We start from the raw sequence: 18,620 nt of genomic DNA, 5'->3' as shown, positions 1-18,620 counted from the left end.
AAAACCTATTTACTATCCTGGTTTTCTGTTTCTATTACATCTCAAATATTGCACTTTAAGAAACCCTGTCCAACACTGAATCACTGTACAGGAAAATGCACCAAGTGTTTTAACAAAGATGGAGAACAGGTCTTAATTAGAAACCCAGGCTTTTGCAAGCAATTTAGTATAAATAAAATGCAAGCAGGCCTAAAAATAAGGAAGTCCATTAAAAGCACAAACAAGTTGGCTATAGGGTAGTTTTAACAATAAATCAAGGTCAGACCATTCAAATTTGTTCTGATTGAATTAAGGCAACTTAGCTGTTGGGTTGAAACATAGCAGGTTGCACCCAATACAGTCTGGTGTAAACAGTCCTTGATTTGGAGAAAGAAACCAAGGGCTCCTTCATAAATAGAAAGGGGGCATTTTCCAAGTGAGAGAAGGAAGGATGGCAGGATGAAAGGACCCCCAATTCTTTGCTAAATAACTTCACTAGAGCTCTATTTTTAATTCATTGCTACAGCTATAACTGGATTGGAAATAGTTTCATCATTTTTTTCTCTCTACATAAAATGTTTGCTTAATCATACAACTGGAGCACCATTTTGGCTTTTCATAGAAAAGCATCCCTATGGTTTTATTAGATTCTTATAGAATAGAATTTTCCTCTAATCTTGAAAACAAAGCAGAGATCAAGGATCTCAGTGAAAGAGACCATCCAGCTACAGGTAAAGTATTCCTGATGATATAGATATAGAAGCAGAAACAGAGATGTGTGTGCAAATATATATATATGTGTCCTTCACATACACCCACACACACAAGCACTCATTGGTCAATGTCCATGATAAAGAGAACCTTAAGTGCTTATATCTCTTTAGATATAGATTTCTGTGAATACACATTTGCATTATTTTAACAATGACAACCAGCACGCTACCTTTAAATAACAATGTTCATCTTATTTAAAAAAATGTCTTCCCTCCATTTTTCAATTAACCCCTAAGGAATGAGTATGCTTTAGGAGTTCTAAAAAGTCTACCTCTCAAAAGGAGTCCTGGATCATAACCTCTCCAGTCCTACAGAGAGTCAGTGGATGGACCGCCAAGCTCTAAGCTCATGGACTATTTCTGAGTTTGATCATGAAGACATCCCAGTGCCTAGTATATGTTTGACACATATTAGGCCCTCAATGACTAATGGCTGAATACATGAAAAACCTGAACTTGAAGACGAAATGCCACAGTGTTCTAAATGCAGTAGAATATAATGTCCAAGAGCTGAGAGTTTTTAGATTGCAACTGTCTGGATTTAAATCCCAGTTCTATATTCTGCTCTCACTGTGATATTCAACCTCCCATTTTTCAGTTCCTTTTTTCCAAAATGGGGATAATGACAATACCTACTTCCTATTGCTGTCGATGAATGTATTACTGGGAATAGTGCCTGCACATTGTAAACACCCAGTAGGATCTGGTTATAACCATTTAACTATCTCCTGACCCCTCAATAAACAGCAGTCCTCACCCACCTTTAATTAAAATCCTACTACTTCCAAACTCACTTGGAAAAGCCAGCAACTCTCAAATTATCCCTTTCAGGTAAATGTGCCTGAAAGAACACGCAGTTTTAACCCATAATTCTTTTCTCATTGTCACCATGCTCTCAGTTCAGCCCATTACCACAAAGGCAATTTTATCTTTCACAGTGCAGTAGGTCCTCATCCTTTCTCAAATGTGCTGGCCCTGCTGAGACTTTTGTATTGTGGGGGCTGGTCCTCAATCCGGCTCCTTCAATGAGGAGCATGAAAGTATTTTCTCCCTCAGGACTGAGGCAATGCCAGCCCCTACCAACCACCAGCTCATCCCAGCTGCTGAAGCATCAGACTTCATGAAGTACCCCTATTCTTGTTCTATGAGAAAGCTGTGACTCTACCTCTCTCCTCTCTCTAGGCATCTCTCTCTCTTTCTATCCTTTGAGGTCATTCTATTAGAACTATTTGGATGAGGTAATCTACGTAGTTCATACTTCAGGAATCAGGGCAGTGAAAAAATCCAGGGAGCCCATCATTATGGTGTCTAAATGCTGACCACCTATCTTCCCTACTAAGAAAGGCCAATAGCATGATCCTATTCTGCTTTAGTGTTCTTATTTTCTAGTATGCTTATTAAGCACCCTCTATGTGCCAAATATTGGTATATAAAAATGAAATGCGTAGCAACATGGATGGACCTAAAGATTGTCATACTAAGTGAAGAAAGCCAGAAGAGAAAGAAAAATACCATATGATATCACTTATATGTGGAATCTAAAAAAAGAGACAAATCAACTTATTTACAAAACAGAAACAGACTCACAGACATAGAAAACAAATTTAAGGTTATTGGGGGTCTGAGGGGGAGGGCTAAATTGGTAGTTTGGGATTTGCAGATACTAACTACATAAAACAAAAGTATAGCTCAGGGAACTATATTCAATACCTTATAATAACTTACAATGAAAAAAATATGAAAAGGAATATATATATGTATAACTGAATCACCATGCTGTCAACTAGAAATTAACACAACATTGTAAACTGACTAGACTTCAATTAAAAAAAAAAAGAATGCAATGGAGCCTGGCCTTCAATGAGCTCACCATTAATTGTAATACAAACCAGATGCTGTTCAGAGCTTGGATAGGGGTCTAAAGACAGTGACCTGGCACATAAGATAAGATCTTTTCTCATAATAGTCAGATATCTCTTCTTTTTGGAAGCACTGGATACATCAAAGGGCCAGGAACAGAGAATGAAAGGGCCACATTGTGACTGGGCGTGTGCAATGGCTCAGTGTATGTATGCCTTTGAGGCAAGAAAATAAAGGTCAAAGGACCACCCTCAAGTCAGCATGCAGATGACAACTGCAGTATCTTCATTGTGTCTCCCTGCTTACAATCTCTCCAGTCCCCAAATCGGGGGTGGGGGGGCAAACCTTTCCCGTAAAAGACTGGAGGATAAATATTTGGGACTTTATGAGTTATACCATTTCTGTCACAACTACTCAAACTTATCAGTTTGGCATGAATGTGGCCATGGATAATAAATGACTGTGTTCCAATAAAACTTTATATCAGGTAATTTTCATATGTCACAGAGTATTCTTCTTCTTTTTATGTTTCTCAGTCATTTAAAAATGTAAAAACCATTCTTAGCTTGTCGGTCATAGAAAAACAGGTGGTAGGACAGATTTGGCCCAGGGGCCTAGTCTGCCAGCCCTTGCCTTAAATAAACTACCTCAAATACCACCTGCAGAAGAAAGACAAATTAATTTCTACACCTCTAATAGGAAATGCCACGGTTGCTTGTTTACAGATATTTTCAAGATCTACATTTAGGTTGAGAGGTACTCAGGTATTTCTAAAGTTGGTGAGCTTTTAAGGCAAATATAACTTTTTCCCTTCTCCTTTCCCTAAGACTTTAAGTTAAATAAATATTGGGAAGAGTCTCACACAGGACATTAAACTTACACAGGTGACTGGAAGAGATCTTGTCTTAGTCCATTCAGGCTACTGTAAGAAAATACCATAGACCAGGTGGTTTATGAACAACAGACATCTCTTTCTCACAGTCCCATAGTCTAAGAAGCTTAAGCTCAAAAGGTCATAAGATCCAGTATCTGGTGAGGGTCCACTTCCTGGTTCATAGATGATGCTTTCTTGCTGTACTGAACAACAGGAAGGACAAGGGAGTTCCAAGGTCGCTTTTATAGGGCACTAACCTCATTCGTAAGGGTTTCATCCTCATGATCTAATTACCTCCTAAAGGCTTTACCTCCTAATACCGTCAGCTTGGGGTTAGGGTTCAACATATGAATTATGAAAAGGACACAAATATTCAGACCATAGTAGACATCATCCTAAGCTTTGGAGATAGTCATTTATATATCTAAGGACTTATTTATTACCAGCTGAAAAGGTCATTCTCAAGTCATTTCTGTCTCAAAATGATAAAATTCCTGAGTTATTTAATCTACTGCTATAGCACAAAATGCTAGCCTAAATCACAATACCCCAAAGCCAGATCTGGATCTCGTAAAATCCTCTAAAACCTCAGTCTGTTTGAAAGTTATGCGTGTGGAAAGGGCTGATCTCAAAGGCCCTGGAAGTGTCTCTTCAACTCATGAGTTGGTGAGCTGGTCCTAAGAACGCATGCTCTCTCTATCCCTGGCCATGCCTTTTCTCACTGACTTCCCTCTTCCATTCTTTTTTCTCTTTTTTCTTCTCTGTAGAAAAGAAGGAGGAGAAGGGGACAACTAATTAAAAGTCACATTTATTCTTTGGGAAAGTTCTCTGTATCAAACATATAAAATATGTTCTGTCTCCTATTTGCAAGGCATAACCACTTAGGTCCGGGTAACACTGATGTGGAATACTCTACTGCATTCTCTTGCTGCCTTGAATAATCATCCTGCAATCCTAAGTGGTGCCCATCCAACTCATCCTAATGCACCCAGTTCCCCATATTGATTAAGGAAACATGATCAAGAAAATGACAATAAACACCCACTTTTAACTCTTTAAAACATGTAGAATAACCTAGGGAAAAATCCCATGATTGCTTAATCAAACTCTACTGTGAACAGAGAAGAAAGCAATACTTTCAAATTGTTCGTGCATCTCTCCAATCCCCAAATGTGTGTGCCTGCCCAAGCACAACTGGGCGTGTAAAGATTCCAGGGAACAATTTTTCCCTTTGGAAAAATCAGATTCCTTTGGTCAGTTTGAGGTCCGGTACTTAGCAGGACGTTTTAAACTGGGGAGTCTAATCTGTTATTTAAACACACTGGGGGCCTTGGCTGCAAATATCTTGGGCACTGAGGTGATGAAGGAAGAGAGCAGCATCCTAGTCACAGCTTGTTGACCCAAGATTTGGGGAGTTTAAAACGAGCAGGAGTGGCCCTTTCTCCTGCTCAGCCCGATTCTGTCTGCAAAACAGACAGCATCTTGTATAAAGACCTGGCTTAAATGTCACTTCCTTTTAAAGCCTTGCCTCTCAATTTCAGAAAAAAATAATTAGTTGGCCCCCACTCGTCTTTGCTCCCCTAGCACTTTGCACAAAACTCTATTACAGCGAATATACACTTACCACCCAAATTGCTATTTATCTGTTTACATGCCTGTCTGTTTCCACCAGAATATGCCCCCTCCAGGGTAAAGATCAGGTCTTATTCATCTTTGTATTCTCTGCACTCAGCACAGTGCTGACACAACAGCCACTTAAAACACGCTTTAGTATTTTTATTATTAAAGAAATGCACGCCCATGTTAAAAATTCAAAACAGTGCAGACTAGCCTAAAAGGAAAGGTTAAAAGTTGCCTTTCCACCATCCAGACCAACAGGCCCATTTCCCAATGGAATTTAAGAGATTCTTTAAAATGCATAAGCACCACATGCACCTGTCCCATCCCACATCCAGCTAACCAGCACACAGGGCTCTCAGAGATGCCCCACGTGCAAGATCCGGCTGCCTCTGCTAGCGACAGGAACTGGCTGGGTGTGACACCCCCCAGAGCCAAAGGCCAGAGACGTGCAGTCACTACAGCAGAAAGAGCACAGTCAGACTAGGACTTGGTTCTACTCGGCACTATTTATGAGTTGGTAACCAGTTCTCTCCACTCACTGACACTTTCCTCACTTGTTTTCACCTCTCACTCTCTTTCTGTGATTCACTCCGTCTCCATGCCTTTGGTACAACGCTGTTTTTCTTCGTCTCTCTGCTCTTCTCAGTCCACGGTGTCACTGGATCTTTGTCCCTTGTCTTTACCCTCCTCTCTCTCCGTCTACCTCTTCTGTCTCTGTCTTGCTCTGTCTCTCTCTTCCTCTGGCATGATCTCATCCTCTCTCTCTTCCTCTTCTCTTCTCATTTTTCCATCTCTCTGCTTCCATGGTCTGTCTCTTCCTCTGGGTTTCTTTTTCTCTCTCCTTGTTCTGGAGAACTTTTTCCATTCAGCTCTCACAGTCGGTAAACATCCTTACCATGGCCTCACAACAATATCTAGTATTGTATTTCACTTTTAAGAGCGGAGACATCAATGTTGTACCTCAGTGTGTAAGCTGCTTTGAATGTACAGAGAGATGCACAGGATGCCCACATCTATGACATATGCACTTGTAGACACATACACGATGCAGAGATGGAGCCCCCAAGATCAAGAAAGAGACTGAGATGTAAACTGAAATGCATGCTTCTTTATTGCGGACTGGAGGCAACTAGAATTTCCAGGAGATGTAGTTGTTGAAATTACCTCCAGATCTCTCTCTGTTTTTCTGGAATCAACAGAGAGGACGATAAACAAAAGGCCTGGAAGCCCCTGCTGCTGCACACCCGGAAGAGAGACGCCCAGTGATCTTGCCTTTTTGCAAAATCCCTGGTCACCGGCTCTTTCCCAACAATAGTGACTGAAAGCGAATCAGGCAACTTGAACGTGGGCTCTTTGTCTAGTTCAGTTGCCTGGAATTCAGTTTTAATGAGGCCAAGTTCACGAACTTGCTTGCTCTCTCTTGTTTTGTTTGTTTCTTTTTTTCTTTTTCCCCATTTTTCAAATAACTTTTAAAAAATAACTCGAACAGTGCATGTTTATGGAGAAACACCACCACCAAAACTGCGGACAAACAAAAAAAATCACCCACAATCCTGATGTTCATCATAATCACAAGCAAATATTTTGAATCATACCCTTCCTCTATGATTTTTTTTACAAAAATTAGGTTTTATAATATATAATAAATTTTTTAAAGTATTCAGCCACTTCTAAGTCCAGGTATATTTCTAAGGACTTGGGATATACATGGGGAAAAACAGTCAAAAAAAAAAAAAAGGAAGAAATCTTTACTTCATGGGGCTTACATCTTTACTATTTTTTATTTTATTATTTATTCATGCATTATTTTATTTCCCCTCTCTGGTATTTTGTGGGACGTTTCCCATTTATATAATATACATATATTTACATGAGCAATCTTGTAATGGCTGAATATTCTACAACACTCACATGGAAGGTCATGGGTTGTTTCTTCTATGTGAAAGCCAGTTTTCCCTACCAAAATAGCTAATAAAACAGTGATTATTTAGTAAGCTAGTTGTGATATTGTGACTTATAATAAGAAATATACATTTGCTCTTAATTCCATTTCTGGCACTGAGCTCCTAAAACCCCTGGAATTTCCTGTGATGCGATGTTAATGAGGTGACTTTGGACTACAACTAAGGATGTAGGCCAGTTGCCCAAAAAAAAGAACATGTGATTAGAGAGCTGAAACTTTCAGTCCCACCCCTAACTCCTGACTTCTGGGGAGGGGAGAAGGGGTGGAGGTTGAACCAATGGCCACCAATTTAATCAATCCTGTTTATGTAATGAAACCTCCATAAAACCCCAAAAAGACAGGATTCTTAGAGCTTCGGGGCTGGTGAACACATGGAGATTCAGGGAGAGAGGCAGGCTCAGACAACGCAGAGAAGCTCCGTGCCCTTTCCCCATCCCTTGCCCTAAGCATCTCTTCCATCTGCTGTCCCTGAGTTATATCCTTTTACAATAAACTGGTAATCTAGTAAGTAAAACATTTCTCTGAGTTCTGTGAGCCACTCTAGCAAATCAATCAAACCCAAGGAGAGAGTCATTGAAACCTCCAATCTGTACAGCCTGGGGGTCAGAAGCACAGGTGGTAACCTGGACTTGAGGCTGGTCTAGGAAGTGGGAGGTGAGGGAGGGGGCAGAGGTGTGGGACTGAGCCCTTAACCTGTGAAAGCTGCTTCTCCCTCTGGGTGGGCAGTGTCAGAATTGAGTTGAGTTGTACTCACCAAGCTGGTGTCAGAACTGCTTGTTGGTCTAGAAACCACCACTCCCCCACCCACACAATTCTGGAAATTCAGTCCAGAACCCTAGTACAACTATAGTGTGCAAACAGCAAGAGATGTGGGAAGGGATACTCTTTCCAGAGCAAAAGAAAGCCCCGACCTCATTATAAGAAAGTGGAACCAGGATGAAACAGCATAAACGCAGAAACAGAAGCAATAAGCAACACATTGCGAAGGTCCTTTAGTACGTGGTGCTCAAGTATTATCCGTGCCAGTATTAATGTTAACAAAATATTGACCAAAATGATAACAGCTAAACTTTATAGATTGCTTATTATATGCCAGATACCACTTTAGGCTTTTTTTTTTATAGCTATTGTCTCCTTTAAGCATCAAGAAACCATATAGAAATTACATCATTATTATTTCCGTTTAACAGATGAGGAAACTAAGGCACAGAGTTATAAAGTTAACTGCCCAAATTCACATATTGGTAGTGGAGTGGGAATTCAAACAAATCATTAAACATCATGTTATATTTAAAATAATGTACTCTTTTAGCCACTTGTTTTGCCCATGGCCAAAGGGACATCCTGGAAAGGTAACTGCCTAGAATATAATCAGTGATAGAAACAATAGAAACATCACCCTCAGGCAGAAAGGCACCATCTTACTCTGCCTGGGGCACCTGTGCTGTGCCGTGTAATCATCTCTCCTTGCCTTACAGAACCTTCCGCCAGGTCTTCAGCATTGTGGTCACAGTTTTAATTGAGAAGCTGATGAAACCTTTGAGCTTCAGCTCTCCAGGGTAAAATAGAGCACACTGATAGAAGATTGTGCGGACAATGGAAGGGGCTCATGGACCCCCAAAACTCACACATAAATTTTAGGGAAATTATTTTTAAACTTTAGAGTTTCTAAGGGAGTTTGTAAAACATAGAGATTTCCAGTCCCCATCAGCAGATTCAAAAGTTGGTCCCATGAAGACAAACTCTCTGGGAAACACTGCCCTAGGTGCCCAAGGAGCAAGCCCATGGCTGCTCAGCTAAGAACTCTCCCATCAATTTGGCAAACAGGGGAAACAGGGCTGCAGATAGGCCTCTAAGCAGGGTGACAACCATGCCTAAAATAGCCTTTTATCCCTTTTAATGGTTCTAATCAAGAGTGTATCTTGGGAAATGCTGACATAGGGGAAGACCTTTTTCATTTAACCTCCACCATAGGCCCTGGAGCGGAAGGATCACTGGCCCACAATGTTGTGTCTCAGTAGCCCCTGCGATTCTGGTTAGGGGAAGGCGACTAGAGGCATCACTGGCTTCAGGGCACAACATAATTAGCTGGTTGTCTGATGACATTATTTTTATTAGCACCATCTTTAAAGAGTGTACAAGTTGTCCACACTGTCACTCTAGGGTCATTAGCCAGCAGGGAGAAATCAAACAGCACACCCCACACATCCTCCCGGGATAATAAGAGGACATGTATTAATAACCCCAGATGAGCCATTCCTGGGGACGAGGATGGATGGAGGTTAGGGCTTTGATCAAGCTCCATCACCGAGCAGCTTATTACCAAGTAAAGTGTATTAGGTCAGGGGACTGAAATGGGGTGACCCGTCAAAGGAAGCTACCTGAGATGAGGGTGCTCCTGTCTAGAGTTCTCCTACTGCCCATCCACACTGATTTATGCCATTCTCCCCAAAGCAACTCAGAGATAAACCCTTATGAAGGGGCAACACGATCAAACAGAAAAAGCTCTGGAGCCTGAAGGGGTAAAAATCAAATTCCAGCTCTGCCACCACCTTCAAGCTGGGTGACCTGGGGCAGGTTCTTTAAGCCTGGACTCCCTCAGCTTTAGAACGAGGATAATGATAGCTAGTTCGTAAGGGTGCTGTGAATAGGAAGTGAAATAATGTGCTGATGCCCTAGAACATACTTCCATGGAAGCTGTTCACTAAATTGGTGGTTATTTAAGCTATTGCTGTTAAGAGTGATTTCTGTTATAATCGTTTCATCTTATCTGGCTGCAGAGATATCCCTAATGTTCAGCAAACTCTCCTTTGTTCCCTTCCCCCACCCCACCCCTTTCCCCACACCAAAAGTTGGAAGGAGCAGAAAAGGCAATAGCTGGTAACTCAATTATAATCCTCCTCGAGCAAATAAAATCCTTTAGAATCAACAAGCCACCCCTGCTGTTTGACTACTGCTGCTCCTCAAAGTTGAAGCTCAGATTCCTTTGACTGAGGCCAACTTAATATTATTTTACACTAGATTTCATAGGCATAAGACAGTGAAAGAGGGGAGGAGGTGGCTAAACCCCTCATCTCCCCAACCTTCTGCTGCAAGAAGCCCAGTCATAAGTAACCTCATCTCTGAAGGCCATCAGTAGCGGAACACACATGGAGGACGGGTCGTTGCCAGAGACTCACTTACAAAAAGTCCCATCATCTCTCTTGAAGGTCCCTTTTTAAAGGTTTAAACAATGCCAACAGCATGACTTTTGAGCGGGCCACTTGCTCTGAGGCCCAGGACAAATAGCTTGAATACCTGAGCCTAGAACTCGGGAGCCCCATGGCTGATACGCATGCTTCGTCCCATGATGGCACACATTATGGACCCAGGTACAGGGGCTCCAGGCGAACCAGGAGGCTGGGGTGCAGCTGTGTTCCAACTCCTGGCCGTGGAAGCCAGCAGTGCTCCAAACCAAGAATCAGTCGTGCAGTGTGACAGAACGTTTCTGACCCTTTTCTTCCACTCGCTGACCTGCTAAATACCAATGCCTTGCTTTCCCTATTTGAGAAATGCTGATGGTATTTGTCTTTCCCATCTCAGGGGATTGTGCTGAGAATAAAACTGAAGCAATGTTCCAATCTTTGAAAACCGAAGCACTCTACAAAGGAAACAGGCTATAACTGATCCACAGTGGTATAACAACATTCAGGAGCGCTATAGAAATAGACACAGTATCTTTCATACATGTGTAAAATTTCACGTAGCACTTCCTACAGAGCATTCACGTCCTTTTTTCCCCCCACCTACACTTTAGAATAGGCTCTTTTTTTCCTTATAAACCATGCACAGTAAGATTCTAGCTTTGTTTCTTGACAAACACTTGACTATTCCACCCATCCCATCGGAGCAGAGGGTGCATCCCTCAAGAGTAATTGCTGCGCCCACGTGGAGCCCAGCCTCCTCATACGGAGCACGCCTCTTCTCTGCCATCCCGTTTGGCCACTGAAGCAACACTGTTTGGCTACTTTCCTTTCTAGGACACAACAGATGCACTCACCACCCTTTCTAGCAGAGAAATAGGGCAGTAATTGAGACATACACAAAGACAGGACAAAAATTTTACATACATTGAGTCAACAAAAGCCGTCAGGGAGCCAAATTAATTTACCCTTCTTGTAGCCTGGCCAGTGATGTTTCCGACCAAGATCTTAGACAAAAGAAAGCCCTTTTGTGAAAACTGCGTGTGAAAAATGTCAAGGTAAGAATGAAACAGTGATGACTCCAGCTGAGACTTAATGTGCAAATAAGGGCAGCTATGTTTTCAAGTGACCTGATTGTACAGGCTTTTCCTGTCTTTTGGGGGCTTGGAATATAGCCAAATTCACTAGGAGATGGGTGTCTATATTTTTGTGCTTAAATCATATTTTAAAAACTATTTCTAAGTTTGAAACTTTAGTTAAACACGGTTTCCATTTAACAGGATAATTTCCTCGATACAGATAGGACTTTTTACATCTCTCCCATCGACCTTTACTCAATCATCCACTCAGCTCAAAATATCCTTATAAAAATCTCCATCTCTTAATTAAAATTTTCTCTACATTTCAAGATTCAGTTGAAGCACTTATTTTGCAATCAAGTTTGAAGACCACCCCAACTAGAAGCCGCCCATCCCTCCTCTGAACTCCCTACAGCACATTATCCCCTCCAAGGACACAGCTTCTGCTACCTCTTCAGAACATTCTTTGGGAAGAAGATTTAAAGCTCTTTAAGGACATTTCTTTTCTTTTCATTTCTTTTCATCTTTGTGCATCACTACACATGTGTTCCTATTATCAGTGCCTGACAAATATTAGGACTCAATACATATTTGTGGGATTAAAAGTATGATCATTTGTGAAGCTTCTTAGCATAATGCTGCCATATGACAATGTCTCCCTAAATGTGAGCATTAATTATGCTCTTGAATAAATCAGATAATTGCATCAGCTTCGGTATCCTAGTTTATGAGTTTCCGGGGTCCCTCTTTAAAGAGATGTGGATATAGTTCCCAGAGAGAACACTCATGTCAATTTACTCTAGAAAATCCCACTAAAGTGTCTTAAGAGATTTTTACTTTCCAATTTCACATTAAGCAGTTATTTTGTCCAAAGATACCAAGTGCCTTAACATGAAGGTATGATACAATAAACCTAGTAAGCTACATCTTGCTGCAAATCCATATTGAAATGAATGCCTGCTTGGGTCTCAGATGTCTTGATTTCCTATTAATAGATGTGCATAGAAACTGTAGAAAGAGGAAGAATCTTGTGAAATGAAAGGCTTGCTTACTTATAGGTCAAGGGTATAGGATCTTTTGTCATTTTTGCATCCCAACCAATCCCAGTGCACTTTATTCAGATGGAGTAGTTGCATGATACCTGTTAGTCGAAAAAACTATTAAGTTAATTTCAACCTGTAATGGATTTCAGTGGTGCTTTACTGTATTCACATCATTTTACAGAGGATAAAATTGGGGCCACAACGTTTTAACAGACTATCACTATGCATCTAATTTTTGTGTACAGTCAGGACTATAACCCAGGCTTCTTAATACCAGTAGAGAATCATTTCCTACAAAAATTAGAAGTAGCATTTATTGAGCACTTACTATGTACCAATCACTTTGTATATGTGACATCAAATCTTTAGGAAAAAGCCAGAAAAAGACATACCATCCCCAAATTTCAGTTGAGAAAGCTGAAGCTCAAAGAATTTAAGTGTCTTGCTCAAAGCAAAGTGCTTGTAAGCAGGAGAGCCAACGTTCAAATTCAGATCTGCTTCCAAACCCACCGTCTTCCATGTCACACCACATTAACATTCATTAACAGCATAAATCCCTGATCAGAGAAGGAACTATGTGGGCTTGCTAGAGAAATCTACAATCCTTTATCATTTTACTTTAGAAAAAAAGGAAAAAAAAATCTTATGTCACAATGTATAGCCGAATCAAGCATTCAGAGGCAATCTCTCTATGAAATCAGATTTGTGATTGACTTAGAAAAGGGATCTCTTCCTGAAGAACATCAGACCTGAAAGCTGAATGATGGCACATTACCTCGTGCTCAATGAATCACCAGGTGCGGATTCCACATCTCACTAAAGATGAAGAGGTGGGCGGAGAAGAGAACAGCCAAATCACTACTTTAAGGTAAGGAGTGCAATGTGACAAGCACATGTTCTAGTCCTTGCTTTTCTACAAAGAGAATGGAGCTTCCAGCTAAGACTCTGTCCTCCTCCACCATCATCTGAAATCCACCCAAGACAGGATGACTTAAAATACAGATTCAAAAGGTCCGAGTTTCTCTGTCCTACCTTAACGTCTACAAAACGAAACATTCTGCAGGGCTTTGAAGTTACATCACCGTGGGTGCCAGTCCCCACTTTGCTGCTGAACTGCTGCATCCTCTTAGTAAGTCATGGAGCTTTCTGGAGCTTCAGTTTCTTCTTTTATGTAATGGGAATAATAACATTTACTTGCAACATTTTTATGAAAATTAACTGAGATGATGAATGTGATGCATCTACCCCAAAACCTGACTCAAGCTGGGACTCAGTTTATTCAAATAAGAATGGATAGTTCAATGTCAAGTCTCAGAACAACAAAAGGCAAAGAAGTTCATGACACCCAACCAGATCATCATTCTCTGGGATAAATGCAGTATTAAAAATATCCTAATAGCAAAATAAGTCAAGTAAAAGCCTCTGTTTACAAATCTTATAACACTATTTCTAGTAAGAAAGGGACAAGACGGTGAATGGAATATTCAAATTGACTCCAGCCTATTACCTTACAGGGATACTATAACGGATTATTGAATGTAGCATTTTGAAATTTCTTGGAAATAAGGAATAAACACGTGTCCCATCATACATACATATAGGCAAATATATATTTCAATGAACTAAGAATTACTCTATAAATTTAGATCAGGGCACAGCATGCCTTGGATGAGTAGGGTAGGAACAATATGTTCTTGCTTACGACACCAAGCTCATGACAAATGATTCATACCCAGAACCTTTCATGCCAAAAGATCCCCGAGGTGTTCCACCAACTCTAGTGACAGTTTCCATCAGGCTAGACTGCAGTATAGAGGAATCACATCACACCCACAGATGAGGCAAAACAGTCATATCTTTTACACAACTGCACAAGTCCAACAGTGGAGGGGGCAGGAAGGAGAAGGGAAAGGAGATGAGAGAAAGATACAGAATTCTTCACCAGTTTGACAGGCAGCCTGTAATTACCATACATTTACACCTTTAATGCAGGTGTTATTGGAATCAGAAGCCCTACTTAGCAAAGGCTTTTAGCTAAAGGTGAGACAGGTTCAGAGGATGTGTACAGACAGTGGCCCTGAATGTTTTGGGGATGGATTTATAGGAGACAGCATCTAAATGTGAAGAAAATGAGAGCCCCCCACCCAATGCTGTCCTCAGGGTTAGGTTAGTGGATTTCTTGCTCTGGAGGAAAGGAAAGTGTACTCTGAAAGTTACAAAGAGGTGTACAGTACTTTACAGTCATGATTCCCTCTTATGTATATTCCATCATGTAATTCTCGGTAATGAACCTGACAGGCATTGCCCCCGCCCCTTTTAGAGATGAAGAAATTCACACTCAGAGTGCAATCAGCTTGCCAAGATCAAACCACAAATAAGCAGAACTAGAACTTAGGTCTCCACTCTGCTTTTCACATCACAGAGTTGCCTGGAAAAGTTTCTTTCTGCCTTCCTTCCTTTCAAAAAATATTTTAAAGTTTCTCTCTCCTATGAATCTGGGACAGCTTTGTTTTGGAGGATCTTGATAAAAGATGATTTCTCTTCCTCTACTACCTGTACATATACACAGAAAAAAAACCAATTTGTGTGTAAGTGGGCAGGGGTGCCGGGTGGGGAGGATCCTTATAGAATGAGAGACTTAATGGGATAGAAATCTCATTAGTTTACATGAGTTGAGTACTCTGATCTTTAACACCTTGACTAATGCCTACATTATCTCAGAATTCCTTGCATGTCACCCGTCCAAGACCTGACCCTAATAAGCCTAACTGGGCTTATAAGCACCAATGGGGAAAAAAAAAAGGCTGGCAGGGCTTGGTATCATTTCTTAAATTGAGTTTAAAATTTGCCAAAGATGTACTCTCCTTTTCTTGCTCTTTCCAAGATCTTTCAAGAGATGAACTAAAGTAGAGGTCTAATGGGTAAGTGATATTTCACAGCTTGAATTACATTAAAAGCCAGAAATATTTTGAGTCCAAAGTCCTTTACTTCTTGATACAAGATCTAATATGTTTGATGTGTCTAAAATCTCCCCTCAAAGCTAGAAGCTTGGAGTTAATCACTTAAAGCAGTGTGAAAGTTATGTCATCAGTTTAAAAAGATTCAAGTTCAAATTGGGGGATTAATTTTCATGGTTATGATATGAAAGATATGATGGTTAAGGTCAGGAATGAAGGCAAGGGTCTCTAGAACATGAATGAAAAGTATCTTGGCTTCAATTATTTGATTAAACCAATCCTGAGAACCACATAAAACCATAGCCTTGGTCATGAAGGCAAAATTGCAGGGAAAACCCTGCTGTCGCTCTCAGGGCAGAGACATGATACAAAATACTATTTATCATGATTTGCCTTAATACAACTTATACCTGTGTACCCAAGGAATCCATAATGACAGACTCTTATTTTAAAATGTTCACAACTTCCATTAAAAAGCTGACAGCACAATTCATTATAGTGGCAGTTCCCTGGGAAGGTTTCTGGCAATTATATCACAACTGAAAACATTTTGAAATGTACCAGGCTGCACAGACAGTGCATAGTACAAATACTACAATCTCCATAACCTGGCAGACGCTGAAACTTTGACTTTTTTCTTTTTCATTTTACCCATCCTTGGTTTTTACGTTCTTGTCTAGTTGATGGCAGCCTGGAGAAGTTTCCATACTTTAAAATCATCTGTAGTTATTACCATCAAAGCTTGTTCTTTACTATTTTAGCTCCTTGAAGTTTTCAGGTGCGGTTTAAACTGGAATAGCTACTTCAAATACCAGATATGCAAGCTTTTCCAAAAATCTAAAACCTTCCCTGACTTCGCTACAGCTCATGGGCTTGCACCCACACTCTCCAGTGTCAGCCTCCTGGAATCCAGCAATCCCTCTCTTCCCTTAATAAAGGGAGCGCTAAGTCTTTATTTGTGCTCTTCACTGGAGGTCAGGCAATGGGGGAGAACAGGGAGTTGTTGTCACACGGATATATCTGATCTTCCTGGGACCGATCAAGCCAGAGAACAACCACTCATTCACAGGCTGGAAAGCCCTGGCTCTCAAAACACACTGGCTGGTGCTGTGAGAAGATGCTGGAGAGTTCCCATCCTGAAACTTGCATCCACTTGGTCTTGCATCCAGAAACAGACAATACATTAAGGGCATCTTATCACCTACTGAATTTCTCTTCCCTTGTGGGGCAGAGGGGGTTAGGAGCTCTGCATAAAAATAAAATTAAAAACCTACAAATAAAGACTTTTTTTTTAATCTAACTTGCACTCATCCTCAAGTCTAGCAAGTAATGGGAAAGTCACTTGAGGGAATGCCAGCCTACTTGGAAATTTAACCCTTTCACTTCCGCGTTCATAATACTTTAACCCCTCCACCTGCCTCCTCCTCTTAGGCTCTGCCCTACACCAACAAGACGGAAGAAACCGGAAAGAGAGATCTGCCTGCCCTGTATGAAGCTTTTTTAGAGGCTTGGAGAGGACTCGGATGATGCTGGTGGGAAACGGATGGGGGTGGTCTCCTAGTAGGTGACTTGATATTAACTCCTGGGGGAGGTGAACAGGGAAGACTTTAGTTTGCAGCATCTTTCAAGTCCAGAAACCCCATTTCCCCTGATTCTCCATCAGATCACATAGCGGCCTTTAACCCCTTCCATCTTTCACCCTTTTGCCCTCAGTCCCATTCTACTCACGCTGCTGTTGTGGCCAGACCAATGGACCATGGCTTGGTTATGCGCTGAGTCGCCTGTCAGAGCGAACGTGGTGCTGGTCAGTCTCAGCTCCTCCAGCCGGAAGCGAGTGGCTTTGTCCGGGTCCCGCTCCAGAGTCCCAGGCTCCTGCTGCCCTCTGTCCTTTAACACTCCCCGGGGGCTTCTACTCGCGCCCCCTCCCCGTTCTGCCTTCTCCTGATCTCCACTCCGTCTCCTCCGGCCAGAGCGCTGAGCAACCTCCACCAACGTCCCGGTGCCCGGGATCCGCTCCAGGGACAGCACTCGGTCTCCGGGGGCCACTGCGAACAGGGGGCGTCCAAGCAGGGGCAGGGGCGTGGCAGGAGCTCTACCTCGCGAACCCTGGTGAGCAAGTCCCCCTGGGGTCGGAGCCCAGTGTGGGGCCGAGCTGGGGTGCCGCGGGGGACAGCAGGAGTCGCCGCCGCAGGCGCCCGGGGCACAGAGGATCAAGAGCCCCACGCCGGCAAGGAGCGCGCTCAGCCCGGATGGGGAGCCGCCGCCGGTGCCAACTTTTCCCATCGCGGGAGCAAAGAGGAGCGGAGAGGGAATCCCGGACCGTGGGTGGCGGCGCGGGGCTCTCCGCTGGCCAGCTGTGCGGGGCAGGCGCTCAAGACCCCAACTCCATCCAAGTTGGGTCGTGGTGGGGGCGGGCGGCGCGGGGCAGGTGGCAGCCGCTGGCTCGGGCTGGGCTGGTGCCGAGCGCGGGTTCGGACCGAGCGAGCCGCCGCCACGCGGGGGTGGAGCCGAACTGAAGTCACGGGCGGAGCGGGCGCTGGCGCGCTGGCAGGCGACGCCGGAGAGAGGGCGGGCGCTGCCGGGGCTCCAAGCGCCGCGTCCCGCTCCCGAGCTGCGCTGCGCGCGGGTGGCTGCGGGGACTGGATGCGCCGTCGACCCTCCCCTTGGGCTCGCCCGCGGCGCTGCCGCCGCCCGCTCCTCGCCGCCGCGCGCTCTGCGCCCCCGCGGACGCCGGGCTCCGCGCTGAGTCCGTGCGCCCCTCCTGTGGGGGCGGCCAGCCGGAGCTCGCGGACTGGTCCCTGTGTTGGGGACTTCCTATTCCTGTTTTGTTTCTGTCAGTCTCTGTGGCTGTTTCTTTTGTTTGTTTTCCTCCCTGGTCTTTTTCAGTTTAGAAAATAGGGATGAGTGGGCTTCTCCTCTTTCCCTTGTTAATCTCAGTTAGTTGGCATCTTGACCTTACCTTGAGTAGAGCCTGTGTGTCCCAGCATCAGCACAGAATGATGCAATTAAATAATCGTGTGTGTGTGTGTGTTTTGTCTGGGGGATTTTTCCATCAATTATCACACGTAGATTCCTTCCTTGACCTCCTAAAGCACTCACTGTATTTGAACCCGACCTTACTGCATTTTGTGGGCATATATCTTGGCTACCCTAAGAGACTGCACACTCACTGAGGACATGAAGACCACATTGTGAGCAACTTGGAAGAAGTGACCAGTCCATCTTGTGTGCCATTTTACCCTTAGTACTTGAAATAGTGCCCTACACGGTAGGAAATCTGTCTGTCGTTA

At 42.9% G+C, this 18,620-nt stretch overlaps 1 protein-coding gene across 5 annotated transcripts in view; it reads right to left on the bottom strand.

The window, feature by feature from the left end:
• SORCS1 (sortilin related VPS10 domain containing receptor 1) overlaps positions 1 to 18,066 on the bottom strand; it is a 468,886-nt gene extending 450,820 nt beyond the window's left edge. For 3 of the 5 annotated variants that reach the window (XM_074373663.1, XM_074373661.1, XM_010964134.3), the window contains exon 1: positions 17,059 to 17,747. In XM_074373663.1, coding sequence (XP_074229764.1) covers positions 17,059 to 17,613 — 555 coding nt within the window. In that variant the 5' untranslated portion in view covers positions 17,614 to 17,747. Of the gene's footprint in view, positions 1 to 17,058 lie in introns of all 5 variants that reach the window. The other 2 variants (XM_074373660.1, XM_074373662.1) reach the window with 1 other exon arrangement.
• Positions 18,067 to 18,620: the final 554 nt, after the last annotated feature.

The sequence above is a fragment of the Camelus bactrianus genome, chromosome 11, assembly GCF_048773025.1.
Source record: "Camelus bactrianus isolate YW-2024 breed Bactrian camel chromosome 11, ASM4877302v1, whole genome shotgun sequence".
In the NCBI taxonomy this organism is placed as follows: Eukaryota; Metazoa; Chordata; class Mammalia; order Artiodactyla; family Camelidae; genus Camelus; species Camelus bactrianus.
This window is presented reverse-complemented; position numbering and strand designations above follow the sequence as displayed.